Genomic DNA, 10,489 nt, shown 5'->3' on the forward strand with positions numbered 1-10,489 from the left:
CCTATAACACTTTTGGCAATTTCAGGTGTCCTCTTCATTTAATGAGCCAACAAGTGTCAAGTGCTTGAAGTCAGTCTCTAAATGACACAAAATTGTTCTCGTTTCACCTCCTCGCTGTGCGCTCGGTGGCCATTTTAAAATCAGGCACACACTCAAGCTTAATTTCCGTCTTCTCTCTGAGGAATCGGGCCTATTTATTTCCAATGGGCTGAAGGATACTCAGTGTCTTTTGCTTTTTTCTTTAGCCTCCAACAATGGTTTCAGTGGGACCAATTTGTGCATATTACCAGTATGCCACTCTTTTTAGAAATGCAGCTTTGCTGTGACAGCAGTGTGGTTGGGCAGAGTTTTCCACCTCTGGGTATGAACACTCTAGAACTTATTTTATACTGGGTTCCCACATCCTGCCACAACTCCCCCGTGGACTGCTAAGCCTGTGCCCTGCGAGTTTGTTTGGAGTGCAGTCAACATAGATAGCTCACTGTATGATGCAACTGCAAAGGATTTGCATGTAAACGTAACATTTTTAGTCATCTCATACAGACTTTAATATCATTGTTTTATTAAAAAGAAGTGTCAAGCATTTCCAATGAAGAGCCATAATTTAATTTCTTGCTCTTCGAATTGTCTTAAAATATGTAACAATGCCTTTGAGTAAGTAAGTGTTTCCAATTATACCAAGATAGTGTCATTTGTTACAGGAAATTTCTCCAATAGCGTTAAATTATATTCAAACTATTCTCCACCTGCCTTGTTAATTTGTTGAAAGGAGAATAAGATTTTAAAACGACGTTTGAGGTTACAAGATGGACAATTTTTTGCTGTGGGAAATGGCTGCACAATCCAGGCAGCAAAAACTCTCTTGGCACCCCGGCTGCCCCAAGAGCAAATCCCAATTAGCCTTTCTTCCTCATGTTTTAATTGGAAAAGCAACTGTTTCATTAACCCTTAAGATGGCACAGTCAAGGTAAGCGTTACATAGGAATGGGAGCTGACCCAAACATGCCCGGTCTAATACAGCAGCAGCTGATTTTAGACTGTAGTAAAAAAAAAAAAATATAAATAAAGATCAAAATGTTCACCCCTTCGTCTTTCAAAGTGGCTTACGTTGATTTACTCGCGAACAATTTTCCCTTCAGAGATCAACAACAGACTAATCCAACTTCTATCTCCTTTCTCCTTTTCCCTTTCTCCCTTTCTCGCCTGATTCAAGTTTTTGTCTTGGTCTTTGTTGGCAGTGATTGTGTATGAAAATCTCCAGACAAGACAAAGCAAGACGAGTTTGGAGTAAAGGCTTGGTTTCCATAGTGATGGCGCTTGCCCAGGCAGCCTGTAAGAATTGGTCCTGATTGATGGGGCTTGGTTGTTTAGGCCTGGAGGGTGTGCATGTGCATGTGCTTGTGACTGTGTGTCGATTCATGCATTCACTTGAATGCACATTTGGCTTAATCTATCTATCTGTCTATCTGTTCTGTCTGTCTGTTCTTCTGTTCCTCCGTCCACGTACCTACATCTGTGTGTATGCTCTGGTAAAGGCTGGGGTTTATAGACCGGCGCAGGACTGATGGACAGGCGGCTCTAGCAGCTTGGCGACCTGCTGAGTCTTCGGATTGCTGTTAGGTCGACACTGCAAACTCATGAATCTCTACACTTCAGTGCTCCACAAATAAGTATCAGTAGAAGCTGACCAAAGTTGCATGAAATTAAGAGGTGACGCAAAGAAGTTAGGATGCTAAATGTCTGCGCTCTATTCATTTTTTTTTTTTTTTCTTTCCCCCAAGCAGTGACCGTGTGTGTCATGTGTCTGCTGTTTGGGTAATACGAAAATTAAGTTTAATCTCAGTTTAGCGTCACTAAATCAACTTCTTTAAATTAGTAACACACGGTCGATGATATTGCTCTCATCCACTTTGTAAACATACCAAAATAGACTTTAGATTATACCTGCCAGTACTTACTAGCAGCAGAGTGTCTGTTGAGATAAAGTGGCAGTGAGTGGGATGAAAATATGCGGAACAAGTCATTCGCTTTTAACTTGTTACTACGAGCACACCAGGGGAAAAAAAAAGGCAAATTTAAATTAATTGATGTCATTCTCATCTGCATCCTTACCCTGATTACCCCCTTTTCCCGGCCTGACATGTGATTGCCAGGAGAAAGTGAAATTAGTTTTCCATGTTGTAATACCTCTAATAGAACCAAATGTTCTTTTCAGACATTGCCGGTAAATATACTATGTGCTGTGAAAGATCCCTATTTGTAGCAAGATGGATGACAAGTGCCCTTTACCAATTCTCCGCCTTTCTCTGCAAATCACTGAATGGCTGTGCATCATTTTGTCTCCCACTTTGCTAATTCAGCGGATAATGGCTCCTATTTATGACCCGAGAAGCTTTTCTCCATCAATTGCGGTATTAGTCATAAAGCCAGTCCCCCTCCCCACCCCACCAAACGACAACAGTAAAGTACTGTAAATGGACCCGTCTCATTCACATTCCCACCTCCCACTCTCTGCCACTTTATAATCACAGCGATGGTGTATTCTGTGTTATCACGTCCAGCAGAGGTAGCGTCCAGTAGCAGGTGGTTGCCGTATTAGGGAAACAAGCGTCTGTGTGCACAGTGTGAGTTTTCCCTCCTCCCTCTACTCGGTCTTGTTCGCGTGGATCTGTTCTATTCTCGGGGCCTTGTGAAGATAGCCGGGCCCCCATTGCTGGTTATTTTAGCTCGGGCCATGTCCCCCTGCCAGGAAGATAAAGACTGGTCTTGTGTGCTTATCTGGGCAGCGCTGTACCTCAGTCTGTCTGAGGGAAGCTTAGGGAATAGAGGGAGACTTTGGTGGAAGGGACAAATGGCCACTGCGGGTGCAATGTCCTTTCAATGTCATCTCTGGTAACAGAACGCACAACATTTGGTGGAGACCTTTATACAATGTTCCTTACAGCAAGAGAGGTGTATACATATTTGGAAAAGGTGGCACAAGTGGGAATTAAAACCCTCATACATAAATAGAGAACCTTCTAAATATTTTGAAGTCGTGACAATGAACTCAATGCTACTTTTACCCACTGGAGCCAAAGAAGCCTGCTGGCTTTAGTGCTAAATGTAGCACCGATGGACAGGAAGGCTGGCAGGTTCTACCAGCTTTTACACTGCAATCCGTATTATTTGAGAGTGATGTCACATTTTTTTCTACAGTGCCAGACCCAGTCGAGGCAGGAGACACTGCAGACAAACTTATCTGTTGATAATATGGGAAGGTCTGTGCCATCACTCATTATTGAGACATTTTAAACACTTGAAATCCAGACACCATTCAACCTAATACCCTGCAATTACTGATGTTGTGTCAAGGTAGAAATGAAAAAAAAAAAGAAAGGCTTAAAGTCAGCAGTAACTGGCAGCAGCAACCCAGAGTCACACAGCTGAGGAACATTGAAAACAATAAAATAGGTTAATTATGCTCATCAGAGTTCAGACAATCACACACTGCATACCTGTAGTTATTGCACTGTAATAGGCATTCGCGGGCCCACAGCCAGTGGCGGGGGAGAAGGGGGGGGGTTAATGTCATGTGCATAAAAAACAAACCCATTCACACAGACAGGAATGTATGGCATAGAATTCAGCACACACACACACACACACACACACACACACACACACACACACACACACACACACACACACACACACACACACACACACACACACACACACAGAGAGAGTTTTCCCCACCATTCATTTTATTTCTATAGTGTCTTAAACACACTTGTTTGCTATCTAAATTGACAAAGGAAATTGCAATAAATTAATGTTGGTAGTCCATTTCAATGAATCAACCCCGACATCTTTGTTGATCGGACATCATAAACCTGCTATTAAAATAGTTTTAATAAAGGAGAAAAATAGACATGGTATATTTGTGGGCAAGCGTGAGAGAGTTAGAGCAGAGCTGATACTGAGACTTTTTTTTTGGTCCTTATGTAATATAATTGTGCTACTTTGTGCCTCGTATGCGCACAGAATTTTTATCATTTTATCACAAAGTTTTTCTCCATTTTCAGAAGAATCTTTCTAAAACTGAATTAATATTATCAGAATTTCCTCATTTTTATTGAATGTTGCTTCAGACAAGAGGGACTTTTACTGCTCGCACTGTACATGATCCGTGTACTTTGTTATAAATGTCTGCTCCCTGGATGGTACAAAGTAGGGGCGTGCCATGTCATATCGGTAAAACTTTTAATATTATGGCAATGTTCTGACTTGTCGGCGTAATTACGTCATATTTAAGCAGCATAATGGCAGGAGGGATGTGTAACGCATGCACAGCAACAGCAAATGTGGCTTACGGCGGTTCCTCTGTGGAGTTGGTTCCATAAAGGGAAGCGATTTCAGTCGTGTCGAAGTGGTTTGGTTTCAAAAGATCAGATGTACAAGGAACCACCTTTATGCTTTTATTTAATATTTTGAAGGCAATCGGTTGCATTTCCACTGACATATAAAACTACAACACTCATTCTGTTGCAATTGTATGTTTCTGAAATAAATTTATTTTGTCATATTGTCAAGAATACTGTAAATGCAGAAAACCCCCCGATACATCCTGATTTTCTTTTAAAGCCATATCGCCCATCTTTCTTTTTCCTTCCATCCATTTTTCCTCCCGTCTTTCTTTATTTAAACCTTCTTGAGGTATATATATAGTAAACTATACACAGAACATGATGAGAAAAGCCTGAATCTGTCAGAAGTTAAATTCAGACTGACGGGCAGGCCGTCACATTTCTTGTACACCTCTCACATCCTATGAAGCGAGTGAGAGGGAGAGAAGGAGAAGGCGACTGGGTGGAAATGTCAAATGGTCCGGGGGAAAACTAATCAAAGAATGCTGGCCTTCGGCAGAACCACTGCCACGGGCCTGATCTGTGTAAATCCCTCTTCTGTCTCAACAGAAGGCACATTGTAAGGGGAGGTCAAATGCAGAGGAGCTCTGTTGTGTAAAGCTGCGTTGTGTAGTTTCAGAATGGAAATTGGACGTGTAAAATGCCAAAAGGGATCATTGTATGCACCAGACAAATACAGTAGGCCCAGTCTTTGAAGACAGAGAGAGGCTTTGGTGCTGAGATCATACCACAACCTTTATAGTATTCTGTATGTACTCCTGTGAAACACAGACTACAAAGTAATTAAATCTGATTTTAGTGTTTTTTTTTTAGATGCCATTTGATTTGTTAATCCTTCATGTTTTGAATGTGCTTCTTATCAGCTGGGGAATACCTCTTTAAGCTAATGCCTTTCCTGCAAGAGCAATTGTTTGGAGGCTTAAAAACTATTTGTGTTCATGCTTTATAAAATAGTGCATTAAGCAACATTAGAATTGTATTTTAAAGTCTCTAAAATGAAACTGTTGCCTGCTGTAGTTGGAGGGTAAACATATTAAAAGCAGTTTCTCCTAAATAAAGTGTGTTTTTTGTGTGTGTGTTAGTTTACAGAGGTAGATCTCTGGCGTCTATTCAAACAGTATAGTAACATACAATGTAATTGAAGTAATGCGGCTGTTTGGACCTTTTTTGGGGAAAAAGAATCCTTATCTTTCAAAGATATTATATATTCTTGGAAATCTTTCCGTTGTGTTGGGAATGCGACTTCTCTGTAGGTTATTTTAACAGATCTAGAGCAAGATTTAAAGAGGGATAAAACATTTTTTCAAGGATGCAACAATCAATAGACTTTCATTTGAACACTGCAGGACTAAGAATCAATATTTCCAACATTAAAATGATTGTCAGGCTGCAACACGGCCCTTTAATACCGCTTATAAAAGTGGAAGTTTCATTCCTGCTCTTTGGCTGATTTATTGAACTCAGTGGGGTATCTATCAATGTCCGACTCTCACAGCCTTCACAGGAGGGCGTTTTATCATATATGACTATTTCATTCACATACAGCATGAAGTTAACACTTTAAGTTATAATAAAAAGTTGTATAATACCATGGGTGGCCCTAATGGAATCACATGACTGCCACATGAAGTTACAGTAGTGTCATGCGCTACATTAGATTATTACATTACATTAAGCTGACGCTTTTATCCAAAGCGACTTACAACACACTGATGGTACACCATCGGGAGCAATTTTAGGGTTCAGTGTCTTGCTCAAGGACACTTAGGCATGTGGACAGGAGGAGCTGGGGATCGAGCCACCAACCTTCTGATTAGTGTGCAACCCACTCTACCGACTGAGCCACAGCCTCCCTTTTACATATGCAACAAATCACCCAAGAACAAAGGATGGGAAAGCAGACAGAAATCAAAACCAGATTAGAGTAACTGCTCATTTGCAGGTGAGAATAATACACTTAATAAAAGGAATATTATATTAAAGCTGTAGTGGTTTTTAGTTGAAAGTCTTTTTTAATCATCTTTTGACCATGAATGGCATCGTGAGCTCATATACTTGCTCTCAGCACCGTTCTTGCATTGGCAGACATCTAAGCTTGTAAAATCAAGGTTAAGTGTTTCTTACATTGAGACGCCCTCAGAAGGATGAAACACATTTTGTTTTGATGTGTAACTGCTCATCCTTTAGAGAGAGTATATTCTACTTGGTTGGTGGAATTGTGACTTTTTTTTTTTTTAAGCTTAATTACTTGTCAATGACTAGTTACAGAGACTCAGTTTGCATATCTTGCTGTAATACTTGCATCAGAAACATTTGGTTTGTTATTTGTGGGGCAGCGAGATGAACTTTGCATGTTGTGCCTCTGCTTTTCCTGAGGCAGCACACTCACCCTTGTCCCTTTTTCTTTCCCTTGTCTCACACTTTTTCCCCTTCGCCTGGTTCTCCCGCTCCCCATCTCTCTTTAGCCGATAATGAATGCAGGAACTCTCCTTCATATGTGTTTAGCAAAGCCCGGAGACTGGTGTCGGCCCGTGCTCCCTTAATTATTAATTTGACGTTATGCGCTGGCCGTTTGATCATCCCCACATATCTGTATGATTCAGATTTAACGAGTTCCCCAGGAGACTCTGTTTTCCCTCTCTTTCGCTCGTTCTGTTGGGCTTGTTGTCTTACTGCAGCCCAGGCATGAGTGAAATATTGCAGCTCCAGAAGCACTAAAATTACTAACTTTTGATGGACAGTTTAAACAAATGGCCTCAGTTCTGTGCTAGACATACATTTTTAGCACACGTGGTACAAGTGAGAATTAAACCACTGATGGTGATAGAGATCAAGCAGAAAAGTACATTTCCTGTTTGATTTCTCTCAAGAAAGAAAATGCACTTTTAAACACTTTAAGACATTGTCAAATTAAAACAAACACTTTTACTAGCTCGTCTTTTTAATGACCTTGTATCTGCCACCGTCGTCACTGCGGTCCGTGTGCTATCTTTAAGCTGCTAATCATCAACACCTTGGCACAAGATTAAAATATAAATTCACAGCACTACAGCAGCTGTGTGGTACAGAGAGAGAATAAGATATAGAGGGTGTTTGAAGAGGTGAGGGTGGGTTTGTGTGACATTACGGAGTTGTGTGTCTGTGTGTGGATGCACGCACGTGCACTTAAACTGGCATTTGAAAGTCTGTCGTTTCAGAAATGTAATTAAAGGAACTGAGTTAGCTCCAGTGGTGCAACATTTTGTCTTGTGCTAATGTATCTCTCCCTCTCTATCTCCCTCCCTCTGTCCGTCCTCTCTCCTCAGCACCACCACGGTTCACTAAAGTTCCCGTCGACCAGATTGGCGTCTCAGGGGGCGTGGTCTCCTTCGTCTGCCAGGCAACGGGCGACCCCAAGCCAAGGGTTAGTTGGAACAAGAAAGGGAAGAAGGTGAACTCCCAGCGTATAGAGGTGAGTCAGTGAAACCTGCTGCTCATTGCTGCACTCTACAGGTGTGGTTGAGGCAACTTCGTGGTGAGCAACACAGCATTCGTGGCACTGTAATCTCACACAACACGACAACGAAGTACAGAAGGAGATGGAGAAGAATTTGTCACTTTTCAAAACATACTTAAAATATATTCAGGAGTTATATTTTGTTTAATAGTGCATGTTGCTGAGCATTGAAACATTTTAGTGTCAGGTAAACTGTTAACCAATTGGAAGACACCTTGCAAACTCCTAATTGTTTTGAAAATCTTGTAAATTGCATAATAGTAAACGTTCCTGAATACCATATTCACATTGCAAACACAGTCTTCAATAGCAGTCGGGTTCCCAAACTGCCTTAATTGAAAAGGGCATTTTTTTTTTTTATTAACTTTTTTTTATTAATTACAATTTTCACAGATTGTTCTGGACAACAGCTTCCAATCCTTTCATTGGCAGGCTTCTCTAGCCACAGCTGCCCAGTAATGAAATGCAGAGCCCTCCCACTCCTCTGACTTCTTCCTTTTTGCACTTGACTGCCTCTGCTTGTCACATTTTTCCAGTGCTGTTTCTTTTTTTTTTTTTTCCTGCGCTCTGTCTTGTCTGTGTGAATGTGTCTGTGCGTTATTCATAGTGTTTGTTGTTCACTTCTCGGCAGGCATCCCAGATGGCATCTCTAAAAGTCTTGATTGATGCTCAGTGTCTCTTAATTAAAAAGTTGCTTTTGTTAACGATGACGGAAGTGACAGTGCACAGATACGTACACACACAAACACACACACAAACACACACACACACACACACACACACACACACACACACACACACACACACACACACACACACACACACACACACTGCAGCATGAAGACAACCATGGGGGAGAGGGCTAAACAGCAAAAAATTACAACAACATCAACAGGGGGAGATCAGCATCTCCACTGAGGACGGAATAAAAAGACAAGTTCTGTTTGTACTCTTTCCTCTTCTGCATGCTAAGTTGGAAACAAAGCCAAGGGCGTGAAGGAGCCCGCCAGAATGGACTCTTCTCTTCCTCCGTTTAGCATGAAATAAAAAAATTGTTAAGGGGTTTTGAAGTAGTGATGATTTTTTTTTTTTTTTTTTCTTTTTCTGTTCTACCCTCAAGACAGCTGCTTTGATATCGATCATGATGCCATGCTCTGCAGTGTTTTTAGCCTAATTAGCGGCTCAGCCCTGAGATGTGCAGCAGTGGAGCAGCAGGGCTGCCGGAGACTTGTACTTGTATCTCAAAGTCATGCTTTGCTCAGAAATCTCAGCAGCGGCTTCACTCGGTGAGGTGGTGTGAGCTTCTCTTAGGAAGGACAGATACAGGGAGAGGAGGTTTGCTGTGAGGCTGACAGGCTAACTGTCTTCTGTGACACTTTGGCCGTCCAAAATTATAGCAAAAAAACCCCAAAAACTTTTAAATATTATCACAATATTTCAGGGTCTTTCTGTGATTAAGATATTCTTGATGATATCACAAAATACAGGACAAATATTTTATTATTAGTTTAAGAACATGCACTTCAAACAAAAGAAGACATTATAGTTTTATATGTCAGCATAAATGTTTCAGTTTGTCTTTAGATTTTCAGTAAAAACTCAACAGAAATGATCCCTCAGTTCCTTAATTTGTAAGCAACAACAACTCATAAAAAAAAAAAATCTGCCTCCAGCCATAGTTGTTGCATAAGTTACATGTGCAATCATACCGTATCGCTGCATAAGAAGTCAGAATATTTCCACTATCACCATATAATTAAAAAAAAAAAATCCGATTAGAAATTTCTGTGTTTCTGTGACCACTGTATCAAAACGGTCCTCCTGTCAGTCACATTAGTCAACCCGCTAGTATCACATTTTAGTTCATTGAAACGTAAGGGCTGTTATTGTCTATATAGCTCTTCTTAAATGTAATCTCTGTGAGTGAACTATAGCTCTCTCCTACTCAGTAGTCTCAGCACATGTTGCATTCTGATTGTAGTCCAATTTATATTTTACAAGGCTCTTTCAACCAGGTTCAAAACAAAAGCATTTACAGAGAACAAAGGGCATAATTACAGATAAAAACAAGAGATCAAAACACGCACAATGTGTGCAGAGAGAATGTGTTTCCTTATAATTCTCCATTTATGAGGACCTCAGGCTATTAAATAATAGAAACACGGTTCACCCAAAGAACTCTTGTTGGAACTGAGAATAATTTCTTAGTTACCTTACATGTCGGTGAGAACATTGACACTACGCTCGCCCTTTTGTCTTCAAGGAAACTGTTTTTCTGATGTTCTAATCTTACCAACGCTGGGCTGCTCCACATGTAAAACTGGTAGTATTTCAACAGAGTTCCAACATGTGTCTAACCTGACTACTCCTTATGTTTCACCCCACAGACCATCGAGTTTGACGAGGGCGCCGGCGCTGTGCTGAGAATCCAGCCTCTGCGAGCACCACGTGACGAGAACATCTACGAATGTGTGGCTGAGAACAGCGAGGGCGAGATTACCGTCAATGCCAAGCTGTCCATCATCCGAGGTGAATCTTACATTATGAAATAGGGTTGCAGAGGAGTAACTACAAAGTATATCAA

The 10,489-nt window shown here is 41.0% G+C and overlaps 1 protein-coding gene across 7 annotated transcripts in view; it reads left to right on the plus strand.

The window, feature by feature from the left end:
* The window catches only part of ptprsa (protein tyrosine phosphatase receptor type Sa), a 228,639-nt gene that overhangs the window by 106,059 nt on the left and 112,091 nt on the right, over positions 1–10,489 (plus strand). For all 7 annotated transcript variants that reach the window (XM_069153384.1, XM_069153386.1, XM_069153385.1 and 4 more), the window contains exons 4-5: positions 7,715–7,860; positions 10,293–10,434. In XM_069153384.1, the coding sequence (XP_069009485.1) occupies positions 7,715–7,860; positions 10,293–10,434 (288 nt within the window). The remainder of the gene's footprint in view (positions 1–7,714; positions 7,861–10,292; positions 10,435–10,489) is intronic.

Source organism: Embiotoca jacksoni, unplaced genomic scaffold, assembly GCF_022577435.1.
Source record: "Embiotoca jacksoni isolate LCO1_2020_lvr unplaced genomic scaffold, fEmbJac1.0.p SCAF_19, whole genome shotgun sequence".
In the NCBI taxonomy this organism is placed as follows: Eukaryota; Metazoa; Chordata; class Actinopteri; family Embiotocidae; genus Embiotoca; species Embiotoca jacksoni.